General features: G+C 37.2%; 1 protein-coding gene across 4 annotated transcripts in view; it reads right to left on the reverse strand.

The window, feature by feature from the left end:
• The window catches only part of DMTF1 (cyclin D binding myb like transcription factor 1), a 43,863-nt gene that overhangs the window by 18,475 nt on the left and 4,576 nt on the right, over positions 1-20,812 (reverse strand). For 2 of the 4 annotated variants that reach the window (XM_060196306.1, XM_060196304.1), the window contains exons 2-7: positions 16,334-16,456; positions 15,798-15,936; positions 14,750-14,866; positions 12,747-12,872; positions 8,000-8,094; positions 4,853-4,967 (exon numbers count right to left, since the gene is read on the reverse strand). In XM_060196306.1, coding sequence (XP_060052289.1) covers positions 4,853-4,967; positions 8,000-8,094; positions 12,747-12,872; positions 14,750-14,866; positions 15,798-15,879 — 535 coding nt within the window. In that variant the 5' untranslated portion in view covers positions 15,880-15,936; positions 16,334-16,456. The remainder of the gene's footprint in view (positions 1-4,852; positions 4,968-7,999; positions 8,095-12,746; positions 12,873-14,749; positions 14,867-15,797; positions 15,937-16,333; positions 16,457-20,812) is intronic. The other 2 variants (XM_007531928.3, XM_016192052.2) reach the window with 1 other exon arrangement.

The raw sequence follows: 20,812 nt of genomic DNA on the forward strand, positions 1-20,812 counted from the left end.
GCAAGGTGCACACTCTATGGGGGTGACTACCTCCCTCTCAGTCCCTAATAATTTACTTTCCCATTCATCTGGAATCTAAAACACCTCCACATAAAGTTGATCAGTTATGTTTACCCTGCTTTTAAATTTAGTGATTTAATAATGGTTTACAGACTGCCGAGCTGGTGCAGTGGCTCTGCCTGTGGATTTTGAGGCAGGCAGACAGGGCTTCAGGTTCAAAGCCTACCGTCCCGAGAAGCTGGTGGTTCATCACCACTTGGGGTAATAATGATTTATAAGATTATAACACTAGAAGCTTTTTTTAAAATTTCGTTATTGGGGGATTAATGACTTATAGTCAACAACAAAATACAATAGTTTGTACATGTATAACATTTCCCAGTTTTCAACATAACATAAACCCCACTAGGTCCTCCTTTACCATCATGTTTCAGGACCTGAATCCTCCCCCAACACCCCAAAACCTTTTATTTTCGTGTAATACACCAACTCCAGTTCAAGTTCTGCTTAGTGTTTTCCCTTCTGGTCTTGTAAGACTAATAATCTTACAGGGTACAGTTCCACATAGCATCTATCAAAGTTCTATACCCCTCTCCCTTAACAATAACCACCACAGAAACAGTATGGTTATAAAGCTGATTTTTAAATGTATTTTCCCTTTTATTGCCCTTGTTGTCTTTTTACTGTTGTTGCAGTTGTTGCTGTTATTGATGTTCTCGTTGTTAGATAGTACAGAGGGAAATGGAGAAAGGAGGGGAAGACAGAGAGGGGGAGAGAAAGACAGAGAAAGACAGACACCTGCAGACCTATTTCAATGCCTGTGAAGCAACCCCCCTGCAGGTGGGGAGCCGGTGGTTCGAACTGGGATCCTTATGCCACATGTGCTTAACCCACTGCACTACTGCCCAACTCCCTATAAAGCTGATTTTACAGCCTTTAGTTATTGGGCCTTGCACATGTGCAACAACACTTAGCTGCCTCTAGGACCCATTTTTTTAAATTAGTGATTTATAAGATTATAATATAATAGGAGTATAATTCCTTATCATGCCTTCTAAAGTTCTGAGCGCCCAACCATCACAGTAGTAACTGCTATAGTTTTCCCAAGGTCATAGATATGGGTTACTATATTTTTTTCTTTCCTTTTTTTCTTTATGGGAGGATTAATGTTTTACATTCCACACCAAATACAAGTTTGTACATGCATACTATTTCTCAGTTTTCCACATAACAATACAACCCCCACTAGGTCCTCTGTTATCCTTTCCAGGACCTGTATCCCCCCTACACACACTCCCCCCAGAGTCTTTTACTTTGGTGCAATACACCAACTCCACTTCAAATTCTACTTGTGTTTTCTCTTCTGATCTTGTTTTTCAATTTCTGCCTGAGAGTGATATCCCATATTCATCCTTCTGTTTCTGACTTATTTCACTCAACATGATTTCTTCAAGCTCCATCCAAGATGGGCTGAAAATGGTGAAATCACCATTTGTAATAGCTAAGTAGTATTCCATTGTGTGTGTGTGTGTATATATATATCACAACTTGCTCAGCCACTCATCTTTGTTGGACACCTGGGATGCTTCCAGGTTTTGGCTATTACAAATTGTGCTGCTATGAACATAGGTATACACAAATCTTTTTGGATGCGTGTATTCTGTTCCTTAGGATATATCCCCAGGAGAGGAATTGCAGGATCATAGGGGAGGTCCATTTCTAGCCTTCTGAGAGTTCTCCAAACTGCTCTCCACTGAGGCTGGACCAAATGACATTCCCATCAGCCGTTCAGGAGGATCCCTTTGACACCACAACATCTCTAGCATTTGCTGCTGTTGCCTTTTCTGATGTATGACATTCTCACAGGAGTGAAGTGGTATCTCAGTGTAGTCTTTATTTGCAATTCTCCAACAATCAAAGACTTGGAGCATTTTTTTCATGTGTTTCTCAGCCTTTTGGATCTCTTCTGTGGTGAATATTCTGTCCATGTCCTCTCTCCATTTTTGGATGGGGTCATTTTATTTGTTTGTTTTTGTTGAGTTTGGCAAGCACTTTATATATTTTGGTTATATGTATGGAATGTAAAGATCTTCTCCCATTCTGTGAGGGGTCTCGTTGTTTGGGTATTGGTTTCTTTTGCTGTGCAGAAGCTTTTTAATTTGATGTATTCCCATAGGTTTATACTTACCTTAGTCTTCTTTGTAGTGGGATTTTTTTCATTGAAGATGTCTTTAAAATTTATGTGGAAAAGAGTTCTGCCAATATTTCCCTCAAAGTATCTGATAGTTTCTAGCCTAACATCCAAGTCCTTGATCCACCTGGAATTTACTTTTGTATTTGGTGAAATATAGTGATTTAGTTTCATTCTTCAGCATGTTTCAACCCATTTTTTCCAACACCATTTGTTGAAGAGACTCACCTTTCCCCATTTAATAGTTCGGGCACCTTTGTCAAAGATTAGATGTCTTTCTTTCTCTCTCTCATTTTTATTCACTTGTCAGCCCTGCCTTCATTTCCTTTCTAAGCCACACCTACACCTATTACTACTTCCAGGTGTCCTTCCTTTTCTCTTCCCTCTCAGATAAGAGAAACAGTGTCTGACTTCTTCTCAGGTGTTCTCCAGATTCTCTTCCCTCTCAGTGATGGTATAAAAACAAAGATTCCTTGTCACTAATGATCTAGGATTCATTTGTTTTCATATTTAGAGAAAGAAAAGTAAGGAGGAAGGAGACAGATAAGAAGAGAGGTACCACAACACCAGTACATAATTCATGGAGCCCCCCCCCCAGTGTTATCTACAGTGTTGCCATACAGTGCAAGGGCTCAAACCTGAGCTTCATGTATGGTAAGGCATGTGCTCTACCATGTGAGCTATTTCTTGACCCTTAAAGTCTAGTTATTTTTTTAAGACAACATAACTAAAAAGTTTTAAAAAATTACTTTATCTGTTACTTCTCCTAGCTTCTTAGCAGTGTAAAACTCAATAAATAAATAAATAAATAAATAAGCAAATAAATAAAAAAGACTTGAAGAGCCAGTCATGATGATCAGAAGTTCAAAATTTATAGATACAACAATATCTTTTTTTTGGAGGAAATGTAAGCGTAGCACGTAGGATATTAACTGAATGTATTTTTTTGTTATTATGTAAGGGGCTCTGTCACGCCTGCACAGTTTCCCTTTGTTTTTTTTTTTCTTTTAAAAGAAACACCACAGTTTCTGTCATTCTTGATATTCCCATGTCATGCTATGGGATTGAATCTGGTCCTCTGTTCTTTGTAAAGTGTTTACCTGGTGAACTACCTCCCAAACCCCTTAAATGGTCTTTCTTTCCTTACTTCAAAGTCACATATATATAACCTTCATCTTCTTATACCAGCTTTCTGCACTTAGGAACAGAGCAGTATGTTAGGGGTCAGGTGGTAGCTCACTCAGTAGAGTGTATGTTATCACATGTGAAGACTAAGGTTCAAGTCCTTGGACCCTGCACACATGCACGTGTGTACATGTCTGAGAGAGAGAGTGTGTGTGTGAGTGAGTGAAAGAGAGAGGGAGAGAAAGGGAGGAGGTTGGGGAAAACACATGCATGAGAGCAATCACCTCATTAGTGGTGAATAAGTATTGCAGGTGATTCCTCTCTATTAAAAAAAAGTGGGGGGGGCATCAGGGACAGTGGAGTCATGTAGACATTGATCTCCAGAAATAACCCTGGTGGCAAAACCCAGGATGTTAAGTTTTTGTTTTTTTTTTTTTAATTTATTTATTCCCTTTTGTTGCCCTTGTTGTTTTCTTGTTGTTGTTATTGATGCCGTCCTTCTTGGATAGGACAGAGAGAAATGGAGAGAGGAGGGGAAGACAGAGAGGGGCAGAGAAAGACAGACACCTGCAGACCTGCTTCACCACCTGTGAAGCGACTCCCCTGTAGGTGGGGAGCCGGGGGCTGGAACCTGGATCCTTAAGCCGGTCCTTCGCTTTGTGCCACCTGCGCTTTAACCCGTTGCGCTACCGCCCGACTCCCATGGATGTTAAGGTTTTAAGCCCCTTATCAGAAGAAAATCAGATCTCTGGAAATACTTGATTTAATCCACTGCTCCTAGAGGCCATTTTTTCCCATTTTGTTGCCCTCGTTGTTGTTGTTGCCATTGATGTCACTGTTGTTGGATAGGACAGAGAAATCAAGAGAGATGGAGATATGAGGGGGAGGGGAGAAAGACAGACACCTGCAGACCTTCTTCACTGCTTGTGAAGCAAACCCCTGCAGGCGGGGAGCTGGGGGCTCAAGCCAGGATCCTTCCGCTGGTCTTTGCACTTCATGCCATATGTGTTTAAACTGCTGCCCAACCCCCAAGGCCTGATTTTCTATACCAAAAGCAAAAACTATATCGTCTTAAGTGTCACCATTGTGCGTTTTTTTTAAACAAGATTTTGCAACCTGGGAGGTGGAGCAGTGGATAAAGTGTTGGACTTCCAAGTATGAGGTACAAAGATTGATGCCTAGCATTGCTTGTGCCAAAGTGAAGCTCTGGCTCTCTCTCCTCTTCTCTCATTAAGCAATAAATAAGCTTTTAAATAGCTAATTGTTGAAAAGCAAAAGAGCCATCATGGCCTTATTTAGAGCCAAATTTACTTTAACTATAAAAGGTCATATATCGTTTAACTACTCAGTTACAATCAAGGTGACCAGAAAGCCAGCAGAGTATATTCCTTGCCTGTGTTAGAGCAGCACTCTGGTGTTTCTCATAAAACAAACAGATCTCTTTTAAAAAGCTCCAAATCAGATTCTGTTAACCAAACTTTTAAAAATATCCACCCCCACCTCTCCCTCAACACTTAAATTCATAGTGCATCTTACCTTTATTAGTCAGAGAATCCTTATCTTCTTTAGTGGTAAACCATGCTTGGCTAACTGCTGAAACTTCTTCATTACCCAAGGGAGAGATATCATCTAGTTGCTCATTCTGTAAAATCTTAAAAATGTAAAAGTAACAGGTAGTAGCCTGGTTTAATACCCAATTTGATTCATCTTTGATGGTTAATTTGTTTTAGGTATGATAAAAACCTATTCAACTTATAGAAATATAGAATCTCCTGTTAAATATACACAATTAATGGACTAAATCAAATATATTACAAAGGTCATAGTATACTTATTGTTTACTGACAGATTTACTATAGCTAAGAGCTGATTTCTGTCCTCACTGATGTAACTTCTTCTCAAACTATGTGGTATTACTTTTATTTCAGATAAAGGAATCTTTTCATAAATCACGACATATTTTTCATACATATTTTTCTTTTTTCCTTTAAAGATCGGGTCTTAATGAAGTTGAGAATAGAGATAGACTAGACAGATGATGTCTAAGACCTACTGCATTCTGAAGATCACTATTCTGTATAACTGTCTCATAAGTTATTCATCAAAGGTTATACAAAGCTATCAAAAGATTTCAATACATATACTACCCCATTTAAGAACTAAAGTGTATAAAATGGTCTCCTGAGATAATAATTTACATATAGTCAAGCTTGTTAAAACAAAAAACCAAGATCACAATACACCAAAATTAGTCTAAATGAACAGCAAAGTCCAAATTAAGTATCCTAAGAGTAAACTAGTCATGTACATTAACTGCCACACACTTCAAATTTTCCTGATGTTACTTGTGATTTGCTAATATGCAAACTGCCAAGAAATGAAGCAAATATTTATTAAAGCTCAATAATATTCAACACTGTCAATAGCAAATTAATAAGGGGTCAAGGAAATAGCATAATGGTTTATGTGGCACACTTCTCATAGCTAAGTATCCTTGAGGTCCCACGTTTAACACCTGAGACAATTATAAGCCAGAGCTGAGCAGTACTCAGGGTTTTCTTCCCACCCCCTTCTCTCCTTCCCTCACTAAAATGAATACGTCTTGAGAAAAATAAGAATAGCAGAAACATTAGGTACCATACAGTATTTATTTATATTTAGCCTATAGAGTAATTACCTTATCCCATTTGTCAACAATGCATACAGAAATCCTTCTAATTATTCAAGTTTTATTTGACACATGGTCGTTTTTTAAATTAAGCCTATAAAATTGTTTTTAGGATTCTATTTCAATACATATAGGCTTAGAAATCTTAAAAAAAAAATAGTTAAAAACACCAGTGAGTATCTTTCACAACTACCTGTTGAGTTGTTGGAAAAGTCATGTATTTTATGTTTTTCTATGCAAAAATGCATCATGACTTTTGCAACAACCCAGTATGAAAAATTTATGTTCCTAATTACTTTTCAAGGTAGTTCATCACTAGAATAATGCATAGCATACTAACTACTAAACTATGTGAAATGTTTATATCTGGTTTGATTTAAAAAAAAAAAAGGCATAGTAAGAATCAGACTTTTCTGAACTTTTATTTACAATCTTTTGTTAGTACCATTAAATAAATAGTTGAAGTTAAAAGATTCTTCAATTATTGAAGTGGTAATAACACAAAAGTTAATACTAAAAATTTTTTTGAATTGTAATCTAATTTTTAAAAAAAATTTATTTGTAAAAAGGAAACACTGACAAAAAACAAAGGATAAGAGGGATACAACTCCACACAATTCCCACCACCAGGCTCCATATCCCATCCCCTTCCCTGACAGCTTTCCTATCCCTCTGGGAGTATAGACCCAGGGTTATTATGGGGTTGCAGAAGGTGGGAGGTATGGCTTCTGTAATTGCTTCCCCGCTGAACATGGGTGTTGACAGGTCGGTCCATACTCCCAGCCTGTCTCTCTTTTTCCCTAGTGGGGCAGGGCTCTGTGGAGGTTGGGCTCCAGGACACACTGGTGGAGACACCCAGGAGTCCGGTTGGCAAGTTAATACTAAATTTTTAGTCAGGATATAGCCCAAAGAAAACAACCATATTTGTCTAACAAAAACTGACACTGCCTACTTTTATAGTAGCCAGCCTGTAAACCAAACCATACATATGCAAAATTATTTTACTAGGTTGAAAATAGAATGGAATATTGCACATTTTTTAATTTAATTTTTAAATCTATTATTTATTTGTTATAGGATAGAGACAGAGAGAAATTAAAAGGGAGGGGGGAGATAAAGAAGAAGAGAGACAGAGAGATCCTAACAGGTCCTTGTGCTTTGCACCACATGCGCTTAACTCGCTGTGCTACCGCCTGACTCCCTACTACACAAGTTTTTAATGACAGGTGCCATTCAGAAGGATGCTTCAAGAGGGGTTGGAAAAACTTGTTCAAATGACTCACTAAAACTCATAAGCAGATTATGAGGATATCCAGCCAGACTCAAAGCATATGAGACCCCTTTTCTTTCAGGAATCTTATCATTTGCAATCATTTTTAAATTCTCTATTGCAAAAGAGTCACAGTGACGGTCTGGGAAATGGTGCAGTGGATAAGGCACTAGATTCTCAAGCATGAGGTTCCGAGTTCAATCCTCAGCAGCACATGAATAAGAGTGATGTTTGGTTCCTTCTCTCTTCCTTCCTATCTTTCTAATTAATAAATAAATCAAATCTTAAAAAAAAAAAAAAAAAGAATCACAGTGAACCTACTAAGAGATGTACTTGGTCCCTATTATATACCAACTTATAACCATTATAATGGTATACTTAACTAAGAAAGATCACTGTGATGTTTTACTTAAGGAAAAATAGGAACTTTGAAGTTCGACTGCTGGCATTTGATGTATAAGAGTGATGCTATTATAATTTAAATTTGTATGCAACTTTATGGCTTCATTTATAAGACAGCACATGAAGACTTTCAAAATCAGTTACTATTAATATATACCACTGATGGGTATATATATTGGTGGGTAAAACTTATCTTAAAAAACAATATAGTCAATCTTACCCCCATTTTGTGGTTGCTACTTTGTCAGACAAAATATATTCTCATCATTTTATTACCTAAGATATATATATATATATATATAAAGAATAACCCTCTCATAGCTGATAAATAGACTTACTATACCTGGATCTGTGTCACAGTTCCCTCAGTAATCTCATCATCAGCCACTTCTGTGGTTGCAGTCATGGTCACCTCAAAGCTCTGATCATTTTCTGAAACTTCAAGGAAAAAAAAAGTTCAACTTCAGAATAGTCACTGCAGATTCTAATTATTTAAAAAAAATTATCCATGAATAATGGACCTTCTAATTTCCTAACATACATACATACATATACATACATATACATACATACATACATATATATATATATATATATATATATATATATATACTTATTTATTTTTGCCAATGCACTTCTATGGAGGCAGCGGGGGGGGGGGTAAGGATTTTGCTTTCATGGATGGTGCTTATAGTGGAGCAGACACAAAACAAAGACATTATGTTGGGTGTTGACAAGTACTGGGTTGACGGAACAGTTATGGTGCATTCTTGTACAGACATTACATATGGGCCTGGGTGGTGGCGCACCTGGTTGAGTTCACGTTACAATGCACAATAACCTGGTCTGAGCCCTGAGTCCCACTTGCAGGGGGAAAGCTTCACATGTGGAAAAGCAGAGCTGCAGGTGTGTCTCTGTCTATTTTCCTCTCTATTTCTAGCTATCTCTATCCAATAAACAAATAAAGATAGTAAAAAAAAAATTTTTTAAGTCTTTCCTGGCTGAGGCTCTGAAGTCTCAGGTTCAATCCCCATCACCACCATAAGCTGGAGCTGAGCAGTGATCTAGTAAAATAAAAATATAGGAAAAAAAATTACATGTCACCACTTTTTCATCAACCTAGTAATAAGAGTGAAAAAGAATAGAAGGAAAGGAATGTGTAAGAAGGGAGTGTAAGGGTTGAAGTTTCAGATAGGTAGTTTAGTTACCAGGAAAAATAAGGGTTGGAACAAAGGAAGGGAGCTAGTCTTGCAGGTATACAAAAAAGGTAGGCCATGTAAAAGAAAAAGTTAAAATGAAAAGTCTGAGATGAGGGCATACCTGGACTATTAACAGGAACAGTAAAGAGGACAGTGTGGCCAGAGCAAACTAACAAGAATGAAAGATACTATGGAACACTGATATATATATATGGGGTGGCGGCACAGAGGGCAAGAGTTAGTTCACCCAGTAGTGCAAAAATCACATAAGAAGGAGCACCAAGCACAGCACCAGGAATGGTGGGGCATGCTATAGTGTCAATTCATTTCTGTCTCTTTCTCCTTCCCTCTATTCCGTCTGCATTATTCTTAAAGGAGTCCTTTAGGAGTGATGGGATTGTGTAGACATGAAGCCCTGGTACAAATAAAACACCTTAAAAAGGAAAACATACTGTGTGATACTTACAGGCTACTGTAACTTCAGAGTCTCATGGAGAAGACTGGAAGATTTAGAGTACAGGAGTAATAAAATCTGACTTTTATTTTAGTAGGATCACTTCGGCAGTTTTGGGGAAAAGAGCTTGAAGGACAGCAATGGCTAGAATGAAATCAACTTAAAAAGTTACTTCAACATCATTTGTTGAAGCATTTTTCTCTTTCTCCACTGTATGGTCATGACTCCTTTTATCATAGATTAAGCGTTAATATATGTGTGCGTATGGGTTTAGTTCTGGGATTTTGGTCCTGTTTCACTGATTTGAATACCTGGTTTTATTCTATTAGCATACTCTTAATTACTGTTGCTTTGTAATACTGTTTTATGTCAGTAAAATGATGCCTCCATTCTTTCTCTTTTTTACTGCCACCAGGTTTATCACTGGAGCTTGGTGCCTGCACAATGAATCCACTGCTCCCAGCTGCCATTTTTTTCTCCTTTTATTTTTGACAGGATAGAGAGAGATTGAGATGGGAGGTGGAGGTAGAGAGGGAGATACTACCTTACCACTCAAGAAGCTTTTTTTTTTTTTTTTTTAAATACATCAATAGTTTGGGTTGACTTTTGAGACAGAGACAGATGGGGAGAGGGAAAGACACCACAGTACCACAGCTCTCACCAGTGTAGTTGATTACAAGACTGGCAAAGCAATCATCGCATTCCTAAGTGAGCTATATGGCCATCCCCAATTGTTTTTAATCAATTATTTTATTAGTTCTTTATGATACATATATGACCTACAACTTATGGTACTTTCATTTTTCTTTTCCAATATTAATCTCTTTTACCTTTTGTTGCTGTTTAACTTCTCTGGTTAAGACCACTAAGACTAAATTAATCCAAGTGGTGAGTGTGGACCTCTAAGGATTGATCTTAAAGGAAATACTTTCAACTTTTCATCACTGAGAATATCAGCTATGACTTGTGTATTTCCTTGGCAATCTAGCTGTGACATGTCACCCCATTGATTATCAGGGTTTGCTCAGCTAATTTGGCTGGACAGGTGGTGTCACCTTCCTTTCTCATCACCCTATGTGAACTCCTCTGGAAACTGCACTTAGCAGAAAAGGGCAACCTTCTCTGAAGAGCGAAGGAGCAGTCTTTGGTCAAGGGTATGTGAGTAGCTATGCTCCCCTGCAAGAACCTCCAAACAAACTCTCAAGGTAGTACATGTCCTATACTATGTTACGGTTTTATCACTTCTACCCTCTTTTTATTAAGAACTTTTATTGTAAATTCTTACTATAAATGAGTATTATATACTCCTTTTATTGAAATGATGTATTTTTAAGCTTGCTTTGTCGATATGCTTTATTACATTAATTTATTTATATATGTTCAACTATTTTTTGCAGCATCCCTGGAAGAAATCCCATGTGTTCATGGTGCATGGCCCTTTAATGTATTACCTAATTTGGACTACTATTATAGTACTTGGGAATTTTTGCATCTATGTTCATCAGAGATACTGGTCTATAACTTTCTTTTTTGTGTATGATGTCCTTATCTAGCTTTAGTACCAGGGTAATGATGAACTCAAAATTATGTTTGGAAGTACTCCAACTTCTCCAATTTTTTTGAAAGAGCTTGAAAAGAACAGACCAAGTTCTTTGAAAATTCAGTAGAGCTCATTAGTAAAGTTATCTGGTCTATAGTTTTATTTATTTGGGAGATTTTAAATCTGTTTCAAGTTCCAAATTCATGACTAATCTACTTCAGTTTTTTTTTTTTTGGCTTAGTCTCAGTAGGTTGATTTTTCTATAAATAATCATCTCTTCTTCTAGATCAGTAAAATGTACTGTCATATTTATTAATAATCACCTCTTCTGATCCTTCATATGTCTATAGTACGTTAATTTCCTCCTCTCATTTTTTTATTCTACTTGTTAGTTTTCTATCTTCTTTTCCTTGTGACTATAACTAATGGTTTGTCAATTTTACCTTTTCAAAGAATCAACTTTTAGCTTCATTGGCCTTTCATATTTTTGAAAAAATTCCTTTGAATAAATTTCATTTATTTTTGCTCTGATTTTTTTTTTAATCCCCCCGCTTCTTATTACTGGTTTTGTGTATCGTTCTTTTAAAGTTGCTTTAGGTTTAAGGTTGTCTGCTTTAGATTTATTTTGGTCCAGAAGTAATCCTATATTAACAACTTCCTTCTTTCACAACTTTTGCTGCATCATATAGGTTCTGATAAGCTGTACTTTAATTTTTCTCCAGGCATTCTTAAATTTCTTTGCTGACCTATGATCATTTGAAGGAGTATACTATAGTCTTCATGTCTGTATATATTTTTTCTAATTTGTTTCTTTCCACCAGGGTTGTCACTGGTGCTCTGTGAATGAATACAAGATGCCACTATTCCTTGCAGCCATTTTTTCTCTCGTTTCTTTTTTGATAGAGTATGAGAGATAGAGATGAGAGAGAGATTTACAGAAAGGAGAAATACAGCAGCAGTGTTCTACTGTTCATGAGGCTTCTAACACATGTAGTGATCAGGGACTTGAACTCATATCCCCTGGAATAGTAACATGTGTGCCACCACCTAGCCCTGTGTGGCAATCTTCTACCAGTAATACTACTGTTATCTTCTTAGAATCCAGTCTATTCTCAGTGATACTGAATAGTAACTTGTTAGTGAGAATAAATTAGTGAGGCTTCTATCAACTCCTATTCAGCTATGTAGCATATGAAGAGGTAGTATAATACTGGGGTTCAAGTATGAACTACTAGGCTAAGAATATCTGCATATAAAACCTTAGATGAGTTATTGTACCTGTGATTGCTCATTTTTAACAAGGGGATAATAATATTTACTTTGGCTCATTCTTGTTCTTTGAGGACAATGATGGGGGGGAAATCTTCTTGGAAAAATAGGTTAAAATATAATTTGATTGGGGCCAGGTGGTGGTGCACCTGATTGAGCGCACATGTTACAGTGCACAAGGACCCGGGTTTGAGCCTCTGGTCCCCACCTGCAGGGGGAAAGCTTCACAAGTGGTGAAGCAGTGCTGCAGGTGTCTCTCTGTCTCTCTCCCTCTATATCACCCCTTCCCTCTCAATTTCTGACTAGATTAAAAATAAATAAATAAATAAATATGTAATTTGATTAAAGGAAGAGAAAAATAATGAGTCTGGGACTGGGTAGTGGCACACCTGGTTGAGAGCACATGTCACAATGTGCAAGAAACCAGATTCAAGGAAGGGTGCAAGAGGGGTGCTTCACAAGTCTCTCTCCTGTACCCCAACTCTGTCTCCTGTCTCTCTCAATTTCTGTCTCTATCCAAATAAATTAGAAAGAAAAAAAAACAATTGAAATGCCAGTTTAATCACTTACAAACTAAAATTGTATTTCACAAATGAACTCTTTATGCTCTAAATACACAGTGACTTACGTGGAAGTGCAACAACTGATATGCAAGGAGTAGAATCATCAATACTCTGATCATCCTCAGAGGACAAACAAAGCCTTTTATGTGGAGGTTCAGTACTATCTTCTGAAGAGTCTATTTCATCAGCTTCTAATGAAAACAAACAAAAATCTCAAAATCTCCAAATGAATAAGGGAACAATATTTAACAAATAACAACTACTAAATGGTCTTACCGATTTCCCAGTTAACTAAATCCATTTTTGCAAGTAGGACCTGAGAAGACTGCCATTTCTATATCTAGTATAGTACTTTAGTTCCCATTACAAGGGTCTATGAAGAAACACCCCACTTTTTAAACATGACACCTTCATCTTTCAATAGCGTGACCCTCTTATTTCATATACAAAGACAAAGGCTGATTATTCATCAGTGATTCATTCACAAATATTTATCTAATGCTAATTATGCAGTTACTGCTGGGAACAAGAAAAGGAAAGGCATTCTGACAGTAAAAAAAACTCACAGGGTAGTATAGGAAATGACTACTACAACCTTTAATACAGTGAAATTACAGAGCTATGAATGCAGAATCAAGATGTTGCAGTATAAGCAGAGTGGAGAGGTATTTGATAAACAACTGAAGGGAAAGGAACATTTTCGGAAAATAATTACAAAGAGAAACAGAATGGGAGGGGGGATTACTACTTTTACCAATAGCCGTAACATGAAATACAATTGACGTATGAACAGTTTATGTTGGGAAAAGAGTAATTGAGATCTGCTACAGACAGAATCACAATAAAAACAGAAGTCTGACTGGGGCCAGGTGGTGGTGCACTTGGTTGAGCATACCTATTACAATGCACAAGGACCTGGGTTTGAGCTCCTGGTCCCCACCTGCAGGGGGGAAGCTTTACGAGTGGTAAAGCAGGGCTGCAGGTCTGTCTCTGTCTCTCTCTCTCCCTCTCTACCACCCCCTTTTCTCTTGATTTCTAGCTGACTCTATCTAATAAAAAATAAATAAATAACTAGATAAATAGAAAAGAAAACAGAAGTCTGACTTACAGCAGGTGCTAGTTAAAAATCACAATTTGGAATGAAATAACCTAGGGATTATTTATTGAGTAAAAAGAAAGAGCTGGGAGTCGGGCGGTGGCCCAGTGGGTTAAGCGCACGTGGCGCAAAGCGCAGGGACCGGCCTAAGGATCCCGGTTCAAGCCCCCGGCTCCCCACCTGCAGGGGAGTTGCTTCACGGGCGGTAAAGCAGGTCTGCAGGTGTCTATCTTTCTCTCCCCTCTCTCTGTGTCTTCCCCTCCTCTCTCCATTTCTCTCTGTCCTATCCAACAACAAAGCAACATCAACAATGGCAATAATAACCGCAACGAGGCTGCAACAACTAGGGCAACAAAAAGGGGGAAAAATGGCCTCCAGGAGCGGTGGATTCATGGTGCAGGCACCGAGCCCAGCAATAACCCTGGAGGAAAAAAAAAAAAAAAAAAAAAGAGCCACGGCTGAGCAAAGATGAACCTAAATGTAAAATCAAATAGAATGCATGTAAAATCAAATAGTGTGTATATATATAAAAAAAAAGTCACAAGTTTGAGTTCTTGAACCTTAATTCATTAAATTATCATTATTAAATTTTAATCAAATAGTCATACAAAATTTTCTAACACAGACTTTAACAAATTAAAAAGTTCATCTTATTTATACTGGCAGGACTACTATATATTCTAGTATACTACATATGCTACTGCCACTAAATGTTAGCAAAGGAGTATATCATAGTTATTCCATCACTACTGGAACATCAACAAATTTGTTATAAAGCAGCTGACATTCAGAGATTAAATTTTATGGCAAATTAAAATTGTGTACGCATAATTAAGGTATATAAACATTAACTCATGATCCAAAAAAGGAGCCTCTTTTTGTCCTACCCTAAACTGTGTGTCTGTGTTATAGGAATTAAAGAGGACATGAAATCCAGAAGATTTACACTGTTATTTCAGCAAGTGCTCCTACCATTCTGAGGACAATGAAGAATGAGGTTCCCGTCTGTGTCTTGAGTCAATGTCACTGAATTCACAGTTTCTACTGTTACTGTGTCAGAATCCTCTTCAACTGTGCTCATACTCAAATCTATAACGACAAACTTCAGATTAGAACCGTAGAAATTATTTCCAAAGGCTGGAGGCCTTAGCATGAAGCTCTGGGTCCCTGGTACCACATGAGAGCAAAAAAGGGGAGAACTCTATAGACGGCAGGGTGGATTCTGAGTTGGTACTCTCTCTCCCTATTTTTTCTTTCTTTATTGGGGAATTAATGTTTTACATTCAACAGTAAATACAATAGTTTGTACATGCATAACATTCCCCAGTTTCCCATATAACAATACAACCCCTACTAGGTCCTCTATCATCCTTCATGGACCTGTATTCTCCCGATCCACCCACCCCAGACCTATTTTTTTTTTAATTGGGCATGGGAGATGGCTTAATGATACAGACCCAAGTAAGATCCTGGGTTCAATCTCAAGCACATTAAACATTTATGTCTAAATATGAACAAAAAATAGTATCCCAACCATCTCCCATCCTAAAAAAAAAAAAAAAACCTGGGGCCTGGGAAATAGTATAAGACTTTTGGAGTCTCAAGTATGAGGTTCCAAATTCAGTCCCTGCTATTCATGTGCCAGTGATGTTCTAGTTCTTCATTTTCTTATATCATAAATATATCTTAACAAAACAAACAAACTGTCATTATTTGGGTATTTGTTTGGCATTTGTCATGTGAAATTGCAGTGACAGTTCAGATTTCAAAATTGGTTTTTAACAGTGCATACCCATTACTAAGAATCATACAATAATTTAATGGTTGGTGTATTGCACCAAAGTGAAAGACTCTGGGGAGGTGGGGCTGTATACCATTAAGCCCCCAATAAAGGGGAAAAAATTTACAAGAACCAGTTATACTTAGTTAAAAATCTTAAACATTCATATTTTTAAAGAGCCGTGCTTACCAAATTCAATGGAAGATAATCAACTTTGTCATATTAGGAAAAAAATCTCACCTCTTTTTGTGTTTACCAACTTTCTGACATATTTAAATAAGCATTTAATTTCTGATTCCTCAGCAGAAGACTCACAACTCATCTTAGTGTAAGAATTATTTCTCTAAAATACTTTCCACAAGTATTTGAGCTCTATTATCTGAAAAAGAAGAACACTAAATGTCTTGCTATTTTTCATAACATTAAACTAATATATGTATCCATCACTGAACAAATTGTTTTTACAATATATAGTTTTGGGGTTTTTTTTGAAACTTTTTTTTTCAGCTTGAAGTGCTCTTATGTATTACTTCCTTTTTGTTTAGGATTACTGAATGATCATAATCTTAGAATATACACATGACTGACAGGAGGAATTGTACTAAATTACAACTGATGGCACAAGTGAAGTTTACCTCATAATGGTCAATGAAGTTCTTTTTAACCAACTAATACTGCAAATGCATTTTCTCTTAATGGTTTCATTCCCAAATTAAAGATAAATTAAAATCTTATAAAAATTTGTATAATAAAGAGATCCCTTGAATAAGACTTACCTAGAAAACTGATGGATCAGATATAGCCCTTCCCACAAAATCACGTCGTCTTCCCTTAGTCAGCAGCATCACTTTCATGTTATCCAGATTGCTTTTCTTCCATGTCCCTACCTCTGCAATGCTCTGAAAAGCAACAGCATTATACAATAAGGCTTTATAGGAAGAAAAATTGGTTCTAGAAGTATGCTGATGACACCTGTTTGAAGCTTCTTTAATGACTTCCGGGGGCATGGCTATGGAGTAGCAGCAGCTACCTTTTGCTCTCCTTATCAACTACAAAAAGCAATGATAATCACCTGAAAGTTCAGCAAAATTTATGACCAGAACTCACCAAGCCACAGGTGAGTACAAACATGTGTGGTTTGTGGAAAGAAAGGGACAGGAGGAGAGATTTCTGAGACTAAAAGACCTTACTTGGGAACCACTAGTGCCGGTCCGGAAGTTTGCCAGCGGAGACATTACTTCTGGGTCTGAGTTTTACTAACAAAAAAACTGTTTAAAAAAATGAGAAAATCACCTACGACAAACCAGTTTACAACAGTGTGTTCTAAATCTCCACAGCTGATTCCCCTCAAAGGCTGGAAAAGCAGCAGAGAAACCACAGAACTGGCATGAGAGCACAGAACTTTTAAGAGTCCCATGTTCAGCGGGGAAGCAATTACAGAAGCCAGACCTTCCACCTTCCGTACCCCATAATGACCATGGGTCCATATTCCCAGAGGGATAAAGAATAGGAAAGCTATCAGGGGAGTAGAGGGGATACAGAATTCTGGTGGTGGGAATTGTGTGGAGTTGTACTCCTCTTATCCTATGGTTTTTGTCAGTGTTTCCTTTTTATAAATAAAAATTTTTAAAAAGAACTTTTAAGAGTATAGTCCTGGGTTTCACACCTCATATCATATATGCCAAAGCTGAGCAATGTTCTGGTCTCTCATAAGTAATATATGTAAAAAAAAAAAAAATTAAAAAAAGAAAAAAAGGAAAAGAAAGCAAAAGTCCCAAAGCAGCACAATGGCTCTGTAGATGAAAAAATGATTACCGGTAAGGATTTTAATGAATGCTCTCTCATGGCCCATGTTAACCTAGTTTGGGGAAAGAAACAACTATGGATTTGAGGAGCGATATACAAAGAAATGGTTGAAATGGCTAAATAGCTTCATTCTTAAAACTGACAGCACACGTTACCATGCACAAGTACTCAGGTTCAAGCCCTCAGTCCCAGCCTCCTGCAGAGTAGAAGCTTCAGCAGTGGTAAAAGTGTTGCAGTTGTCTTTCTCTGGGCCAATGATAACCCATGTGGCAAACTGTCCATGCAGTGTACTAGCTTTAAATCAAGAAATCTCGATTCTGCTTTGCAAAGTAACAAGTATTATTTGTTCTTCAAATAAACATTACATGCTTACTGTGTGAAAGACATTCTCTAGGCATCTGGGATATAGTAGTTGCCCAAATACAGTTATGCAGTGATATGGCAAATAAGTCTTTACCCTCGTTATAGTAAGTAATGTGTTCTGAACTCATTTCTTAATTGATCTATTTTGATTTACTTTTTTTTTTTTTTTCTTACCAGAGCACTAATCAGTCCTGGCTTATGACAGTGCTGGGGATTGAACCTGGGACTTTTGGTGCTTTAAGCATGAAGTCTTTTTGACTTGCTTTCCCCCCTGCAAGTGGGACAAGGGCCTCAAACCCTGGTCCTTACGCATTGTAACGTGTGCTCGTGCACTGTAGCATGTGCACTCAACCAGGTACACCACCACCCAGCCCATTAAAGTCTTTTTGCATAAGCATTATATTATTCCTTTGGCCCAATTTATTTTTAATATGTAACACATTTACATGACTCAAAACTCAAAAGTGGCTATACAATAAAATCTAGTTGCCACTCCTAATAATCCACTTCCCTTCTCTGCAGGTAAATGTCATCAATTACTCATGCTTTCTTCTAGCTATTTTGTACATTTATAATTCTGTATATCCTTCCCACACATACTTTTTATAGCAGTATCAAATTATGAACAGTGAACTGTATCTTTAAAAGAAAGTATCACAGTGGCCACTCAATGGAGACTGAATAAAGAAATAAATTACAAAGACAAGCTGCTGTTGTTTAGAGATAATCCACGCTGGGAAGAGGTGGAAGCAACCCATGAATGGAGGCTGGACAGAAGATTATTTTGGAGGCAGAATTAACATGATTCACTGAGTGAAGAAATTATGCTAAGAGGAGCTACCTCACTCAGGCTTTTGGTTTGAACCAGAGTTCTGGGGAACTTACATATAATTTTGTTACACAACTCTATTACTATTAATAATTAGAAATAAGTTGCATTCATATGAAGGTGACCTTCTAAAGCTGTAACAGGCAAGAATTTGATTTGAGTTAGTGGCAAGCAAATTTTTCTAGTTTTGCTACCAGGATTATCACTGGGGCTCTATGCCTGCTAGATGCCATTACTCCAGGTTTTTTCTCCAGATCATGACCAGTGCAAAATACTGCCTTCGAAATAATTTGGTCTGGTCCTGTCACAGCAACCACAGGCAGGATTCCAAATTCAGAAAATCTAGAAGCTATTTCCATAGCAACATTAAGTACTAATTTTTAAACTGACAATTTTGTATGGCTCATAAGTACTGTTATAAATATCCAGATGGCCTTTGATAGAGGAAAAAAATCATCCTTACTCTACAGAAGGAGACAGTCTTCAACCACCAACCACACCAACCTACACTCCCATGTGTGGAATGGGCTCTATTATTTACATTAACACTATGGAAATCACTGGTGACCTTAACAACAGAACTTCAGGGGTGTGGAAAAGCATGTAAGTCCTACTAGAATATTTAGAAAAATGCAAGTAGCAGGCTGGTAAAAGTTCCAGACACTCACACACATGGCCCAAGGAAATTGAAAAGTAGGGAAGACACATTCCATTCTTACAAAGTTTAACTTTCAAAATACATAAAGTGAGAAGATCCTACCTACACTAGGCCAAGTTGTTTAAAAGCATGCTTATATTATACTATGATGACAGAGAAATATCAGTGAATATTATTACTTTAAAAGTACCAACTTGACTCTTTCGGTGTTTTGTATTCTAATTGGTTATACATGAAGCTATGCTTAACTTCTTGATCCCTTTTTATTAAGGAAGTTCTTGAATTATACCAATTTCTTGGTCCTCTATGGTGGTAAATATACACCATCAGATCATTTGGATCTTCCCTTTCTTCTCTGGAAAGGGCTAGGCCATATATATGTATTCTGTAGAAATATGTAGAAATGAAAAAAAATGAATGTGGAAAATTTAACTGGTTAAGTAGAACTGTGGTACGTTACTATCATTTTATGAATTAACAGTAATACCCTATTAAAATCAGAAAACCCAAAAACGTGGTACAAAACTTTTGTATTAGAGTAGCTTAATTTAGAACAAAGAGAAACTTTTTAAAAACTAGAAGTGGCATTTATTCCTAACTTTGGGAATTAACCTGCTGATAAATCAGCTCCAAAGCAAAGTATTAATACTGCAAGGACAAAATGCATATGCTAACATCTGTGAACCTTTAATGATCAGAGTTGATTCTATGTTGAAAGATGAGGCAATGTGCTATGAAAAAAAATAACAATAAACTTTAAGGATAAATAAAGCTACAGAACATATGGCATCAGAAATTTATTGAATGAGAAACCACCAAGTAGTTTTTCACAGTAAAACTCATAAAGCAAGGACAGTTTTCAAGTCTTTTTGATGACTCAATACATAATAGTAATAAAAATTACTTAAGTTCTTCAATAACTTCTTTTGTGATGATTTCAGATTTTTTCCATGTATTAACATACTTAGCTTTTTTTTTTCTTTGGTCTTCAAGGCTTCATCATTCCAGGATGACTTTTTCAGATAGCCACATTACAACACCAGTGCTTTGTGCTCTGGGGACTGGGGCAGGGGATGGGGATCAAAATTTGGCAGCACACATGGCAAAGCAGACACCTCCTCAGATAATGCTGTAATATTCAAAACCTTTTTTCCTTCATTTAACTTTTACAGAAGCATTGTTCAGTATTACTAGTTTTTTTTTTTTAATTGCCACCCATGTTATCACTGGGGCTCAGTGTTGGCACTATGAATCCACTGTTCTTGGAGGCCATTTTTCCCATTTGTTGTTATTGTTGTTGGATAGGACAGAGAGAAATTGAGAGAGATAGGAAAGACAGAGAGGGGGAGAGAAAGATATCTGCAGATCTGCTTCACTGCTTGTGAAACCCCGCCTCTGCAGGTAGGGAGCTGGGGTTCAAGTTGGGGTTTGAACTGGTCTGTACTGTGTGTGCTTAATCCAGTGCACTACCTAATCTGGTGCCCCCTATGGCTTGCTTTTAAGATGGAAAAAATGATAGTTACCATAAAAACATCAAATAGTGTCAATGGAATTCATAGGTATGAATTGCCTAAGATGATTTCAATTATCAGTTGTTGA

This window comes from Erinaceus europaeus, chromosome 8, assembly GCF_950295315.1.
Source record: "Erinaceus europaeus chromosome 8, mEriEur2.1, whole genome shotgun sequence".
Lineage (NCBI taxonomy): Eukaryota > Metazoa > Chordata > Mammalia > Eulipotyphla > Erinaceidae > Erinaceus > Erinaceus europaeus.